Source organism: Lepisosteus platostomus, chromosome 4 (genome assembly GCF_059453375.1).
Source record: "Lepisosteus platostomus isolate fLepPlt1 chromosome 4, fLepPlt1.hap1, whole genome shotgun sequence".
Taxonomy (NCBI): Eukaryota; Metazoa; Chordata; class Actinopteri; order Semionotiformes; family Lepisosteidae; genus Lepisosteus; species Lepisosteus platostomus.
In genome coordinates this window covers 42,888,316-42,905,505 of record NC_142614.1, presented here as the reverse complement: position 1 = coordinate 42,905,505, position 17,190 = coordinate 42,888,316, and the positions used below count along the sequence as shown (strand labels likewise).

General features: G+C 36.8%; 1 protein-coding gene and 1 long non-coding RNA gene across 6 annotated transcripts in view; one reads left to right on the top strand and one right to left on the bottom strand.

Moving 5' to 3' along the window:
• The window catches only part of LOC148673190 (uncharacterized), a 330,310-nt gene that overhangs the window by 235,918 nt on the left and 77,202 nt on the right, over positions 1 to 17,190 (bottom strand). The window lies entirely within an intron of this gene.
• pdzd2 (PDZ domain containing 2) overlaps positions 1 to 17,190 on the top strand; it is a 176,449-nt gene that overhangs the window by 104,324 nt on the left and 54,935 nt on the right. For all 5 annotated transcript variants that reach the window (XM_088629527.1, XM_088629525.1, XM_088629526.1 and 2 more), the window contains 3 exons: positions 6,404 to 6,549; positions 9,008 to 9,140; positions 11,943 to 12,113. In XM_088629527.1, coding sequence (XP_088485653.1) covers positions 6,404 to 6,549; positions 9,008 to 9,140; positions 11,943 to 12,113 — 450 coding nt within the window. The remainder of the gene's footprint in view (positions 1 to 6,403; positions 6,550 to 9,007; positions 9,141 to 11,942; positions 12,114 to 17,190) is intronic.

Sequence of the window (17,190 nt, the reverse complement as noted above, 5' to 3'; positions counted from 1 at the left end):
AGTCATTCCACAGAACGTCTGTTAAGTTTATATCTAAAATAACAGTTCATTACTCTTAAACACATAATTTTCTAAAGTTGTCCCATGTTAATTCTTTGATGGTATTAATTTTGGTTTTTGCATTTTATACTTCAGTAGACCAGCAGGTTTGTTATGAAATGTCTACATTTTGTATTTCTGCTCATGATTTGCCAGTGGTTAAAGGTGGTTTCTGGCTTCACACAATCAGAGCTAGAACTGCAGAGAAGAGGATATCATTGGGCTTGTGATTGTTTGGTTAGTAGTAGCTCCCTAAACTGAGAATTTCATCAAACCTTTTCTTGGAATATTCAGAGAGCTGGCTTCCATATACCAAAAAAAGGTACTACGTAAGTGTTAGAGTGATCATTTTCCTGCATTGTAAGTGATTGTTATTAATGTACACTAATCTGGAACTTATCTGGCTGCTGTCTTTCCTCATTGAACCTGACTCATCAGGAAGTGTGCAACTGAAGCAAGTGTCTGTGCCCTTAAGAATCTCAAGACAATAATCTAATTCAGATTATTGAATACAAAAACACACACATGGTTTATTTGGAAACCAATAACATAATTATTTCTAGCCTAAATTCTCTGAAAAAGTTCTATTAAAAGAATTAACATTATTCCTTTTTCATACTTGCCTACAGTAATTCTAAATTAGAAAGTCTGCCTTGAATTTCTTTTGATGTGAGCCTAAAGTTATTACTATATTAATTTTATTCGGCATATTTACATTTTTCTCATCCATTAATTAGCCTACTCTATATAATTTACAATTAGCTTTTATACTGTAGTACTTTCCTATAGTTGGCCGAACTATTTTAACTATCCTTCCTCAAACCTCTTTCTGTACATTTTTATCTGTGAGCATTGTTGTGGAACATAATTATTTAGGGCTGGCTGTTTTATTGTCTTTCAAAAAGCGCTTTTCCATTTATTTATTTCTATTTTTGTGGTACATAACGGTTTTGAACTACAGTCCATTTCATTGTTGATGTGTGGGTTGTGTTATCTCCCTCACCAAGTCTGAGTTTTAGATCTGCTTTGAAATGACTCAGATGCATATGTTTACACCTGCTTCTAATGTTTATGTGACTATGAAGGATTTTTTCAGTATTTCTGCTTTTAAAAATATTCTGTTATAAATGATATTATTGCTACGTACATCTTAATGTACTTTAAGACATCACGCATCCTCAGTTAAATGTACCTTACTGATAGAGGATGTATCATATTCCTCTCATCATATGTGTTTGAGGTGAAATAATAGTTTGATGGAATATTGTTTCATTTATTATCTCCACTCTGTCCTTCTACACCCTTCCACCCACTTCACCTACACTATACACATGCACATGTAAGCAACAATTAACATGAGTAATGCAAAGCAAGAAAAGGGCTCCATGCCTTTCTCTCTCTATTGTTATAATTGGATACATTTGATATGTGTTCATTTGCATTAAAAAGAGACTGTTAAATTAACAATTCTTTTTATGCGTCTATGCTAAAATAGTGGTCATATACCATGATTGTGAGGATCACGATGAGCATATTGTTACTTTTTAATTATCATTAGCATTTATATCATAATGCATATCCAAGGATATGTTTTTTTTTATAGAGAGCCTATTTTAATTTGTTTCTGTGAATTTGTCTATAGTGCTAAAACAATACATTTTCAACACTTAAGCCTACCACTTTATTAGCAGTCATGAGGTCAAGAAGAAGACTGAAGGAGCCACCTGCCTAAAAGCAGCACACAGTAGGGCTTACAGGGTGCCTCGCGCTGTAGGGAGAGCTGTGGCTGCAGTTCTGGTTGCCTTCAGTTGCTGACCTTGGTTGAGTACAAACAGGAAGCGTTCTGTTAACCTCTGTACCTTGGAGGATTTTCACATCGCTTGGCACAGCTAATTTTGCAAGCACTAGGGAATACACTGCCTTCGAAGGTTTTAGACCCAAGTTACCATTCAGTGTCAGTAACCTTGGTGCTGTTGATGGTGCTGAGTTAAACTTCTGATGGAATTTAGAAACCTCGATGTTATCTTTGACTCTGTGCTGTCATTTGGAACTCATGTCAAGAACACCAGAATGGCATCTTTATTTCATCCGCATATTTCATATTGACGTTTATTTCATCCGCAGTACTCAGTGCTTAGCTCAGATAGGTTTGTGAAAACTAGGGGCTACACTACATTTTGGCTCTTGCTCTATCTCATGGTGAAATATTAATACATACCCGTATCTACATCCCATTAAAATAAGTCTTCTATAAGGACTTATTTATTTGGATATCCACTAAGTTACTAAATAGGCATATTTTTGTCCAGAAAACTACAGCTTGTGTATTGACTAAAAACACTTTTAATCAGCATTTAACTTACATGTATTACTTTGATTTGCCCTTTAAAGTACACTTTCAGATTGTTCTGCTCACATATAGGGCAGTGAATTGTCTGCTCTATATTTATTTTAAGGGGTTATTGCATTTCCAACAATTGCATCACTAATAATTGTTTTCTATCACTCCAGCAATTAATCTGAGGTCTGCTGTTTCAGGCTTTCTTACTCTACATAAGACCAGACACATGTATAGCAAAACATCAGTGGAACTTATTGCCCGATTCCATTGTAGACTCTGTGTTGTCAGCACTTTTAAAACTCTGCAAAGACCTATCTTTTCAGAGTTATAAAGAATATGTAATTAAGTTTTACTCTTGGTTTTATTGGGTCAATTTATTAAGCTCTTTTTTCACTTTTTTTGTTTTCATTTACAGTATGTGTATTGCATGTGAATAAGATGTAATTACAATTACAATTACAGTAATTTTCCAGTAATTACAGTATAATGTATGAATATTTTAACTTTTATTTCTAATTGGTTATATAGTTTCTTCAGAAAGTATTCATCCTCCCTGAAAAATTGCCAATTTTATTGCAATTGAGAATGTTTTCGCTACATTGTCTTAGGTTCTGCCATGTGCCTTATTGCAAACTCCAGGTGTGCTATTAGCTTCTGTCTAGCCACTCACAAATTAAAGCTTAAAGGGGAACTGAAATCCCTATTTCTCAGACTGGTTTTTAAATCTCGGTAACAAAATAAATTCATTTATGGTATAGAAAAAAATTACAAATTTAGAATTAAGCATGAAATTGGGAAGTTTTGTGAAAATACTGTATGTTGCTTTGTTGTTGCAAACTGCTGGTCTCATCATTGGCAAGGGTGAGAGTTTGCACAAGTTAAGATAAGATCACTTTATTAGCCATATACAATTTCTTGCATTAGGAATTCGTCTTTTTTGCATACCCCAGCTTGCTCTCCATGAGACACACAGACAGGGAGAGAAGCTGGGGGTCAGAGCTCAGGGACAGCCATTGTACAGTGCCCCTGGAGCAGTTGGGGTTAAGGGCCTTGCTCAGAGGCCCAACGGAGTAGGATTCCTCTGCCAACCGTCAGATCTGTGGCACAGATCCTTAGCCAGAGTGCCACTGCTCCGCCCAAGTTATGATGTGAAGCGGCCCTTCCTGCTCACTAGTCACTGTAATGACCAATGTAAGACGATGTATGAGTGAAAAAGTACAGGCTGTGTTGCAGACATTTCACCACATAAGTGTTGCAATAAAATCTGCAACAGAGTTGCAGAGTTAACAGGTAGTATTTATTAGCAAAACTGTCTCGAAGTCAAGAGACATATTTCTATTGGATTAAAGAGATGTATTCACAAGCCTGCGTGTTTACAATGTAACAGGGCTTAATGTCACTAAGTGTTTTGTTGCATTGATCTGAATCATAGAACATGGTGCTATACTGTACATACTGTACCAAGAAATCAATCTATCTTGTAAAGTAAATTTGAGGTTTTACAATTTACTGCGACTTTATTTTTATTGTGGTTTGAAATGCACGCATCAATGTTGATTCTTTCTAGCCCTGAAATGTAAAAATAGCGTCACAGTTCCCCTTTAATCTGTGCAGTGCTGCAAAGGTTGTTGTCCTTGGACAAGTTCTCCAATCTCAACCATGAGAATCTGGACAACACCTTTTTACAGTCTAGGGTTACTGTCACTATACTGGGCCATTAGGATCCACACAGGCTGCAGGGTGAGCCTTCCCTGCTGGCCCCACTAACACCTCTTCTGGCAGCAACCTTCCCAGGAGGTCTCCCATCCAGGCACACACCTGCCTAGATATAGTGGGTCGCTAGTTGTGAGTTGCAGGATGATATAAATGGCTGCTGGCTTTCATTTTAGGTATTTATATTGCTCCCCAGATCTAAGCCTCCTCACATTTCTATTATTGATTATGTTTGAGTTTCTGGTCTGACATGCTGTCAACTGTGGGACCTTATATAGACAGGTGTATTTCTTCTGAAATCATATTAACCAATTGAAGTGACCACAGGTGAATTCTATTCATGATTTCACAAGGAAGGTAGATACATCTGGGCTCAATTTTGAGTATTATAGCATATGAGTGAATACTTATCAAAACAAGATATGTCAGTGTTTTCTTTTAAATTGCATGTAAAAGCTTCCAGAACATGTGTTTCAGTTTGACATTATAGAGTATTTGTGCTGATCAGTTAAGGGGGATTAAGAATTTCTTAAGGCACTGTAATGGTTGTTTTAACTAGTATGTTAAGACAGTGATATCTTAATCGTGCAGGCGTATATCATTTGTTGACTGCTGGTCTCTTTTACATAAATGTTTGAAGTCTCCATATTTACATCATATTTAGTTCCTATTTCTGTAAACTCTTAAATTGACTTAACATACCTCTGTAGTATTATTTTATATTGTAATCCATAATCTATTAATGCATTAATACAGCAGTTAAGATTGAATGCATTGGCTTTGAATTTTCTTCTTCTGTCTTATTCTTCAAAAATGTGTATTTGATTGACCTTCTCATTACATAAATGACTCCAACTTACGTTAGCACATTAAAATACATCATCTCCAATACAATCTGTTACTGTTTTATAGTAAAAGTCCACAAAGAGCTGACAAGTACCCATCAGATACAGGTGCTCCAAAGAGTTGTTGATGAATTATTTATAGTAAGCTGTAGATACTTGAAAGGGCTATTTTTATAATGGGTTCAGCTGATTTTTCTCAGACAACCAACCCATATAGTGTCTTGTTTTTAAAAAGATAAAAATGCTCCAAGAGATAAATTTAAAGTTGATAATCTGTCATTTTCCAATAGCAGTGTTTTCACCACTCTGGAATAGAAGAATACTTAAAGCAAAGGTTACTTTTCTCTTTAATTGTGCTCCACAGGGTGGGAACAAAAGCAGCAGTCTTAATTGATTTTTGAATGAGAGTACAATGTGTTATGCAGCATACATTTTAATTAAATAAAAATTGAATTTTAAATATGCAGCCAGCCTGAAATATAAATAAGATATGCCTTAATGGACAGTATGTGCTCCATAAACTAGATTAGATGATTTAGTTCTATATTTGGACTTCTCACAATAAAGTTTGTATATAACTTAGTAGGGCCATTTTCAGACCTTAGATGCCAAAATTACAACTAGTTCCCCTTTCACCAAAACAGCATGCATATACTACAAACCAAATAATCTGCTGCACATTACTCAAGACAACAAAGTTAGTTAAGCAGAGTATTTAAACTTTACACTCACAAGGGTGTCTCAACTGCAAAAATAGTCCTTAATTATGTAGTAGAAGACTTTTTTCAATTTTTAGAATGTACAGTTTCCTGTGCACCTGATGTAATATAAGGCAGAGCCACTAAGAGTGACTGATGTTAATAGGATGCTTTGTTTCGAAATATCAAACCTGGGTTTGAACGTGCTAAAAATAGTCTTTTTAGGGATGACTCGAGTATCACAAATAATGTTATAAGAGGAGAGATTCTGGATAAGAACTGAAACAGATCATAGTAAACAAATGCAAATTGGTTTTGTGCCCAGCAAGATTTCCTTTTTCACTTTGCTGTGTAGAAACTGCTCAGCTGAATTTGGATTAACAGCGTGCTTTTTTACAGCTTTATATAGGCAAAAATGTAAAGCATGGTGTAGACTTGTTAACATAGGTTAATGCACCTCCTGGAAACAGTGGTGTCCTCTTTTGTGTGTTCGGAAGGTAACCGCATATTCCATACTAAGAAAAGGCAAGAGTGGGTGGTGACTCCCAAGAGAATGAGACTGTTTGCATTTTGCAGCCCTTTTAGAGCTGAAAGTGGTTTCTTTAGCAACCCAGCATAGGCAGTGAAGGGCACGAGTGACGCTGCCACTTACTGAGAATGATGAAGTGTGAATTGTGTTAGTGAAGCTGGAGCTGAAGAACAACTGGCTTGATGAACAAACAGCATGAATATTCATGAGCTTCTGATGTCCGCTTTTGTCCTCTCAGCCCAGAGAAGGCAGTCGCATATGGAAGATGCACATGGTGAAAGGGCAGGATGGCCTGGGGATCCAGATCACAGGAGGCCGGGGCTCCAGGAGGTCCCCCCATGGCATCATTGTGGCCCATGTGGAGGAGGGGGGCGCAGCTCAGAGGTAACAGCCTCTTCCTCCTCTGATTTCCTGTGTGGAGCCCGTCGACAGCCTCTGGATAATAGTGAAAACACCCCCCTCAGAAATAATGTAGTTTCAAGGCAAAATTAATAAAATATTAATTTGAATTTCAAATTTCTATTTGAATTTTTTTGTCCATTAAAGGTTAATGTGTCTGCATATTTTTTTAAATCATATGTGCCATCCACACTTAAATATAGTAAGTAAAGAAATAAGATCATGTAGACATAAGCTCTTTCTTTTCACCTTAGAAAGAATTTAAAGAATGGCCTACTTTATAGTTAAAACGTAAGTTTTAAAATATGGTGCCAAATTGTCCTCGTGTATTGTTAATGGAAACCAAATCAATACGTGTCTTGGCAAGCTATACAATAGATTTACTTGGCTAATTAACCATGTAAAAGTGAATTCAAGAATTGTTATAATAGAAAAAAAAAGTTGTCAGGCCTGACAAAGAGCTTTAATTTGCGGTAATAAGCCAAGAATTGAGCTGGGGAAACTTTGTTTATTTTAGAATGTTTCTCATCACTCCCAGCTGCTAATATTGAAACAAAATGCAAGTATATGTCATGTAGAAAAGAAAAGGGAGCCTGCAAAGGTTAAAATGGGGCTCATTCTTTAAGTGTAGTGCGCACAGTGCAAATCACCTCATGACATATTTGCAGACAGATTGAACAGGAAGACTGCAGGGAGTGTGCACAGTCTTTTCATAAAACTTGCCTTCAGTATAAAAGTGAATTGAGGGTGAGAACTAACTGCCAGAACCAAGACAATGGACTTCAGTGAATTGCTGTGATAAAACGCCTTCCATCTTCCACCTTCAGATTGAAGCCAACTTGCCTGGAATGAGAATTAACTTATCCATTGACCCTCCTTGATAGCATTGCTATTGCCAGGTTTAGGGCTATTTATTCTACAAGGTACAGACAGAGTCATTACCTCAGCTTAACCGCTCCGTTTTCAGCTCCTTTAATGTTGGTGCTCAGCATGCTTTTCTTTACGCCTTTCAAGTCAGAGCATACTTGAGGTTCACATAGGCTGGCCTTTCTGTATGGGGATGTGAGCACCTCAATTAACAAAATCCCTTTCTTCATATTAGGATGAGTATAATAAGTCCTCATAAGGGAGCAAAGGTCTCATCTATACAAGATAATCCTTTTGATGGCAAGAAGGGCATTAGAAATCAATTATGGATACAGCTTGTTTGAAGTGTATCTTATTTTTTAGAGTGGAATAAATTGTCTTAACAAAGATTACTCCAGAAAATTTCCAAGGGGGACAGTGCCTCTTAGAACGAAAGATAAAAGAGCGAAAAAAGCCAAGCTAAAGTGCAGAACTTAATAACCAATAAGATTCCAAACTAACCAGTAAGAATCTAAGAACTACTGTGCTTGGATTCATTTAGGTGTCCAATTTCTTTACCAAAGAATATATGTGATATGTGGAATTGAATTTCTTTTGCAGCAATTAACAGCTGTTTACATAAAGATGGCTGTTTTATTCTCTGTCTCATTATTGTAGGTTTTTAGATATTTCTTCTGAATCTTCATTAAAGGGAGAGTGCACTCGGTTCTAATAGGAGTGTTCCTCATAGTTCTGTGATGTTATTAGTTTGTCACATGTTTCTAAAATTCATCTTATATACAGTATGCTAAGTATATTATCCTGAAAATATTTGTAAATTTAATAAGATTATTATTTTAAATTAAAATTTTAAATTTAAATTAAATTAAAATTATGGCCAGCATGCCATATCACCCTGCAACTCACAACTGGCAACCCACTGAAGCTAAGCAGGTGTGAGCCTGGTCAGTACCTGGATGGGAGACCTCCTGGGAAAACTAAGGTTGCTACTGGAAGAGGTGTTAGTGGGGCCAGCAGGAGGTGCTCACCCTGCGGTCCACGTGGGTCCGAATGCCCCAGTATAGTGACGGGGACACTATACTGTAAACAGGAGCTGTCCTTCGGATGAGACGTAAAACCGAGGTCCTGACTCTTTTATAGGAGTGTCCAGAAAAGCGCTATATAAGTGTAAGCAATTATTATTATTATTATTATTTGGTTTATGCTGAGCATTTTAAATAATAATAAAATGTGATAATTGCTATATGTAGTGAGCTGGAAAGTTACATTGAGATTGCTTGTTTTTACTCTTTAAGAATTAAATAACGATGCTTACCTATAACTGGATGTGCTAACAAACTAACTTTTTATTTGTATTTGTCTATTTGTATTTTTTTATTTGTTATTAATGGACTGTGCTTCACACTTCTAAACTGAAGTTGCTTGCTAATTTTTACAGATGTATTACTGTATACAACTTCAGTAATCTTGTAATACTTGTCTTATACATTTCTACAGCTTTAATACCTGTTGAGCACAGATATTTTCTCTATATATTGTGCATGTGATTTTCTCATGTATTAATTTTTTATGCCAGAGATGGGAGACTGAAAGCTGGCGATGAGCTGCTGATGATTAATGGCCATTCCCTGGTTGGTCTCTCCCATCAAGAGGCTGTGGCCATTCTCCGCTCCACAGCTGGACTGGTGCAGTTAGTTGTTGCCAGCAGGGTGGGTGTGATATTCATATTATTTTCTCAAAAAAATGATTCAAACCAATTCACGATAATAAGCAACCTTTTTTCATATTCTCGTGGGGCATTGTCAAAGTTGGCTCTATGTTACTGACATTGGTGGGTTATACAGAAATGCATTTATTAGTGGTAATTTCTTTCTTCTGTTATTTTAATATGACAAGATGACAGACCTGTATGAGTGATTTTGGAGAAGAATTGTAGAACATTTTAGGAAATGGAAGGAGGAAAAGAAGAATTGAAAGAGGCAGGAGTTACAGATTTATTTGGTTTGCATTATGAATGCATGCTTTAATATTCTTTTTCTTTTTTTTGGAATCTTGGGCCTAGTTCAAAAGGATATTTAAGAAATCGGTAAAAAGGAATGGTGTTTCGGGCCATTGTAGTTTGTAATTTGCATGATGACTAGCTTTCTGGACTATGTGCTAAACAGAACCCAAGTGGATAATGTTTTCACGGTCCAATGTAGAACAAATTAGGAGAAGGTAAATTGGTGATTCAGCTAATTTTAAGATTTTAAGATGAAAACATTAACACTGGTCTCAAACTTGCACTCAGTATACGCAAAAAGATACTAGAATTTCCAAGACATAAAAGAATATTGCAACAGAGGCAAAAATAATTCAGAGCATTTTCCACTATTCTCAACAGTGAAAGAACTGTAAAATCTGAGATAAATAGTTTATGAGATTATAGAGGATTTGGTTTTAGTTTGACATTGAAGATTTACAGGGGTGATGGCAGTTTAGAACTAGTACTGTAAATCATTTTAGCCTGATGGTGTTTTTCCAGTCGAATTAAAGAAATGAGAGATGTTATTCATAGACTATTGGCTAGGATTGTTCAAATCTCAGTCTGTACCCAGACTGTAGAATTGTAAATGTAACGCCAATTCATAACAATTGTGACAGAACTGAATCAGGAATCCACAGACCAATCAGTCTTTCTTTTGTTACAGGTAGAGCTGTAATGGAAATATTAATGAGGGATAACCTGTAATAGAATAGCTTTCATTTTTAAGTGGTCTTAGTCAGTTTAGGTATCTAGAGAGTTGGTTAAGGCAAGAATCATGCAAAAAGAAATTGGTGCAGATATTTGCATATGGTTTGAGTTCAGTCCTTTGCACAAGGTAGCAGCCAAGCATTCTACAGCAGCTGAATATCAATGAGGATTCTGTGGGTGGCTGTTACTGACGTCCCATCCAGGGTGTATTCTGTCTTGAGCCCATTGCTTGCTGGGATAGGCTCTGGCTTCCCCAGGATCCCTATGGCATGGAAATCGTTGATTAGGAGAGGCGGTATCTCTCTTGAGGTTTTCTCTCAGGATTGCTCCTGGCAGACAGGGTAAAGGAAGCCCTTCCTGTCTCAGCGTTGGACCTATTTTGGAGGAGAAGTGTGGTTATCAATAACTTCCAGGAGAAGCTATGGTGAAATAAAATGAAAAATAAGAAAAAGAGATCCGAAGCGTCTACTAATACCCATTGAAGCTTAGGGTGTCGCCAAAGGCTGGATGCGTGTTGCCAGAGATAGTGTGGCTACAAGACCTTCAGCTCATATCAATACCCATGTAATGTTTTATGCACATAGTCTCCTGGAGCGGTGAAGCCCTGGGATGGAAGAAAATGCTAGCCTCAGATCTGCTAAAATGGGCAGAGCAGTGGCACTGTGGCTAAGGATCTGTGCCTTTGGCTGGAAGGTTGCCGGTTCAAATCCCGCAGCCAGCAGAGGAATCCTACTCCGTTAGGCCCCTGAGCAAGGCCTTTAACCCCAGCTGCTGCAGGGACGCCGTATAAATTGCTGACCCTGCGCTCTGACCCCAAGCTTCTCTCCCTGTTTGTGTGTCTCATGGAGAGCAAGCTGGGGTATGTGAAAAGACAAATTCCTAATGCAAGAAATTGCATATGGCTAATAAAGTGATCTTATTTTATCTTATCTAGTTCATTTACCAAGCCCAGTGGTGAAGAAGAAGGGTTGACAGGAAGTGTTACCACCTGGATGAGTTAATGCTGCTACCTTGCCACATAATGTCTATCTGCTCAGCACAGATGAAGGAACAACAAACTGAACTCTAGATTCCACTGACACTCCATGTTATAGTAGCTGTAGATAGATGGGTGGACTGGAAGAGGTAGAGGCAGACTGTGAATGAGAGAGTTTTGAAGACCTTAAAAAGAAGAAGAGAGAATTAAAGATTAGTCTAAGGGAAATATTTTTACTGGGGATTCAGTTTTAATAAAATTGGGCTTCATAGAGTAAGGTGGATTGGGAACATTTACAATTAAAACTCCTATGGCAATTTTCAACATGGGCACTACCCTCATTTCTACCGACTGTTGGAAGATTAGTGTTAATAGCCCATGAATTGTACTGTATATTCATATGTATTCATTTGTATAATAATAGCATCTTATTTCCTCAAGCATGATTTGTAGATCTCTATCAGGCCCTAGAAATAACTTAACCTTAAGTGCTTCTATTAATGGTAATACGTGTGCCTCTTCAGTGCTAAAGCTATTTAGTACAAAGCTTTGAGCTTCTGCATCTTGAGGCAGGATGTTGATATCTTTCTTGGTGAACTCAAGAGTGAAGTATTCATTTAGTGCATCACCTTTTTCTCTTTCATGGTCTTTCAATTATTATCCCAAATACGTTTTCATCCTTCACCCTTCTTGCAAGTCCAACATGTAGACAAATGTGGAGACCTCTCTAGAGATCAAAAGTCAAAATACAAATGGCACTGAGAGGTTTTCTCCAACATGTTCTCTTCTCCTCCACTGCAGGAGGAATCAGAGGTTGATTTCCATAAATATCCCTCAACCAGTTTGCCCGATTTAGTAAGTACATGCTCATCCCAGGGCAACTCTCCTTCTCCCACTGAGGACAAAGAGAATGTGGAGCCAGAAGTGGAGGATGTAACAGCCAGCAGCCTCTCCCTGCCCACTCAGGACTTGGTGAGTCTGGATTATATATTGGTTTTGCAAGGGCTGTTGTGTAAGGTGTTGTTTAATTGTACATTAAGCAGCCTTTTTATGCATAAGCTTTTATCAAGGTAAAATGATCTATATTTTCTTCATCTGGAACAAATTATGCTTCCTGTCAACATGATTTTTTCCTTACAACAAAATGACAGATGGATTACTGACGCAAACTGTCTTGTAGCAGTGGTTTGGGAATCCCTGTATCTTTTACTGAGTAGGATGTGACAGTCAAGCTGGATGACTCCACAGTTAAAGCTTTGGTTTTTAAGCTGGAAATGTGCACTGATTGCTAAGTAGGGCACTGCACAGTTTTTTTCTGTTATTCTGTGTATTTTACTTGAAGGTAAATGAAATTGCTTTGGCTTATCAACATTAACATTTCACCTCTTTGTTTATTATAGTTATCTGGTATCCAGATGCGTGTGCTTCTCAGTTTTACATCTTAAATGCACAATTTAATGCATCATTTTATTTTTCTGTTAAAAGAAGATGCTGCTTTCTCAGTCTTTTTTTATTTAAACACCCAGCCACGTGGATGTGGCATGAAAAGTTTAATTACTTTAGAACTTAATGATGATTCAAATACCTTAAACTACTACAGGACTGAAAAGAAATTCAGAAGAATAACAGTGCACAATTTATTCCACTGTTATTAGTCCAGGAAATTGTTTACGACTGGGGAGTGACTTGAGTCTGTAATTAACACAGGGAGGAAATAGTGCCAATTATGTGTCTCTTCAAAAGCCTTTTTTGAATCCAGCAAACTGGGTCAGTATCCCCATGGTGCTCCTTGCTGATCACTATTCCCATCTGCAGCTTAATTAACTGATCATTCTAGGGTGTCTGCTTGTGATACATACAAATCCGCACAATTAAATGATGGTAAGCCACATCTTTAAAGGTTAAAAGTACATGCCTTCTTTTGCAAATATTTGCAAAAATTATCAGCACATTATGCTATTAAAATCAGCTATTTTTTTGTGTCTGTTTGAGCTGTAGCCTTTGCGACAATAAAACGAGACTACATATTAAAAGCATCATTACAGTGCATTAGTAGGAAAACAAATGCTGGCATTGTGAGCAGGGAGTTCCATGGATGATATGGATGTTCGTTATTACCATATATTCTATACTGACACTGTTACAGCTATTTTTACAGGCAGTCAACAAGACCCTCTTTAAAACAATACATATCTGAACCAAAATAGACATTAATTTCCCCAGCTTTTTGAGTAAAATATTCAAAGTGCACAGCTGAATAAATTTTGATTTACTGAAATTGTACTGGGCTGAGATTGTTTCCATTTTTCTCCCACTCTTTTTCAAATACACAATGTCCCTCATATAAGAAGCTGTAATGCACACAAACCTTTTCAGATAGAATTTGTATGGTTTTCGAAGTACTTCAATTTTTCATGTTCAGAAAATCACAATTGCTATTTTTTCACAATCTTCAAAAACATGCGTCCAAATCTATGATATCTGAATATTGGAGAGCAGTAAATGTGTTGGTTTTTTTTCAAACATTGAATATTTTTGTAATGTAGGAATGGGCATAGAATGTCAGAAAAGATAGTCTGCTACAGCGCCAGACACTCTCCAAATAAAGTTCAGAAGTCTCCCAGATGCTGCAGGTATTATCAGTTTTCATTGAGTGCACATCACTTGTTATTATGTGGGTGGCTTGCAGAAGCAGGACAGGGAAGGTATTTTTATACAGAACTGAATGTCGGATCCATTTAACCGCAAGGCTTAGTTTCCTTTAAAAAGAAAAGAAAGGAAAGGAGGGAATTATCAGGGCTAAGCAGATAATGCACACAACCGTGTCTGTCATGCTGAAACCTAAAAGTTGTGTAGGTGTTTCGATTTTCAAAGCCAGCAGGCTGCCTGGAGACTGAGCTGTTATTAAAGTTGTTCAAGCAGATGAAGCAAGTGTTTTTGACAACTGATAACTCCCAGATCAGTCTGATCAAATTAGTTCCATTTCTGTATTCTCAAATTAAACATCAAGTTCTCTTAGAATAATTACTTTTACACATTAAAAACCACAGAACATGGATTTGAGATACTTCTGTAAAATAAGAATGAATTATTCTTTACAAGTTGTGTGGAATGAAAGCTAGATTTTTTTAAATGCATTGTCAGGATACATACTAAGCAATAGTCAAGCTAAAATATAGCAAGTTAATATGGATTAGTGTGTGAAAAAAGACATGGATAAACATTTTAACAAAATAAAGATACGATAAATAATTTTTATTAACTGCTTACTACCAGTAATCCCCTCTTTTCAGAATAACTATACCCGCCCTTTTAAGGTCTGTCAGTCAGGTAGTTAACTGTGACATGCCCAAGCCTAAATAACATGGGTCTGAATACATAAAAAATAACACAAAAAGACTAAACTGCTCCATCCAGGAGGTTTACATGTAGCAAAATCTTCCCAGACACACAAAAGGCCTTGTTATTCAAAAGCCCAACCATGAATAAACACAGTGAGCCCCTCTATATACCAAATATAACTAATCACTCTCATGTGAGAATGTGTCTCCTGGGCCCTTCACCAATTATCCAGGTAATTATATTCACCCAGTGTGTCTATTAGCATTGATCAGAGGCCTTTGGCAGCCTCTAGTGGCAGTGGCATCAGTCTTTCCTCTAGTGGCAGTAGTATCTGCCTTTTCTAACCCAGCTTGCCACAAATTTGTAGGAAGGCACAGACTACAAGAACGATATTACAGAATTTCAAAGATCCTGAATACCTTTGCACACAGTGAAATTGATCGTTAAGAACAGTGTACCAACCAAACACTGCTTAGATCAGGCTATCCATCCAGACTGTGCATCTTTGCAAGAAAGAAATTGGTAAGGAAGGCTACTATGAGGCCAACAGAGACTTTGAATTACAGATCTCAATGGCTGACATGGGAGAAAATGACCATGAATCAACTAAATCCCAGTCACTCAAAGTTGGCCTATATGACAGGTATAGATCTACCCGCTCCATTGTTCCATCATAGACACTACAAGGCAGCTGTGGCTGCAGAACCACACAGTACTACTGAGACAGTAAAGCATTCTGCCACCAGGTTTATTTTGGGATAATTCAGCACCATCTAAGTTTCAATCGGTGATCACCTATTAGAACAGGCAAGAGATTAAATGATGTACAGGCCTCTGAATTAGCAAATTCACAGTTCACGGACAAAAAAAGAGGGTAGCAGATGTTCTGTTAATTCACATAACTGATGAAGTGGAATTACAAAGTAACCAAGCACAAGGGGAGGGTATTTAATGGTTATTTTGTAGAGAAAAGAATGTTAGAGCTACAATGTCAGGGAAGTTTTCACACCTGCTGCTTAAAGGACATTCATCAATATGAAAAACATGAGTTTGTTACAACATTGGTCCACTGGACAGCTGCAAATAAAGTAAACTTCAAACCAATCCCTTTTCTACAGTGTAAATCTATACATAGAGAGAGATATTTTGGAGTGTAGTTTCATCATTTGAAATGGTCAATTCTGATTAAACCTTGTCTAAGCTAATTACAATATGTTTGGGGTCATGTGATTTGCAGTGTTTGCTCAACATGTTGAACAGATGAAAAAAGAGTAGCATGGAGATAGGTTTTGCCTTTGCACTTAGCCCTGCTACACGAGAACTATGGAATACTTTTGAAGGAATGGCAGAAAGGTCTGGGAGAAATTCAAATATATAAATACCAGTGTGCAGGTATAGATGGTGGGATCCAGGTCACTGAAGACAGATATGTCACATGCATATCTTTTTCTATTCTACTAAAATATGTTTTTTTCTGAATGTTGAGTCTCTTGTGTATTGTACATCAATGGTGAAAGCAAGGTTTTCATGGCGGCTCAATTTCATGTGACTAAGTAGCTGTTTTGAAATGCACCTGGCTGATAACCCTTCTAGTTTCACTCTACTAAACAAATTCCAGAATGCTTATCAGCAGACAGGTTATACCTGACAGATTTATGAGACCCAGTGATTTCTCATATTTAATCAGATTTTATTCTTATTCCTTACAAAGGGATCAGTTCCAGAGTTGATGTTAACCATATGGAAGAATCTCTTAAACTGGCTTCAGCCCAGTAAAAGCAAATCCATTTAAGTGATTTCAAAGTTTGTATGGAAAGTTCATAATACACAATTTTATCCTCAGGATGCCAGTTAATCTATTATACTGTCAGTATATTGAGTAGTACAGAAGAGGAATAACAATGTTGCCTGTTATTAAAAATACCCCAAACAGATTTTCTTTGCACACCAATAACAGTGAAATAACAGAATTAATTTTCTGTTTAACAAAGACTTCTCTTATTTCTCCTTGCATTTAATTCAAATAATGCAGTGGTGGATTTTTTTCAAACCTTTGTATTTCCAATGAAAAAAAGCTTTAGTTTACAGTATTTACCATGTAGCTTTCCTTGTCATTTGTGAGTGTTTCTACCTTATTTAAAAGAGGTACATTGAAGTAATCTGAGTGTCACTTTTATCCCAGGATAATGAACTAATAGCACAATGATACCCCAGATATATTTATTAAGTTTGAAAAAATCATGCAACTATATATGTTAGTGAAGTGACAAATCTAAAAGATAATTTTCTAATGTGAATATAAAGTTTCGTTCTCAGCGCTATGAATGCCATTGAAGATAAGATGCATTTTTTTATGGTGCTTCTCATATTCCACAAGAAAAAATCTTAACTGTTTACCACTACATACTTTTCACATCAATATATATTACATTTTCTTATCCATAATATAGCATAAGCTTTATGTCTTTTTTACACAGATACCAAGGGATTATAATTTTTAATACTTACCCAAGCAGCTGGGTAAGCTTACAATTCAAGAATGGGTTGATTTACCGTTAGACCATAGATCAAATAAATGTACCATTGGAGTGGTGAAGCTTTGTTTGCTTCTGACAGGTATTTTGTGTACTGCTCCTTTCTTTATCCTGAAGGGTTAATGAATATGGTGCAGATATTACTGAAGAGAGATGAGAGACATTTTGTAATT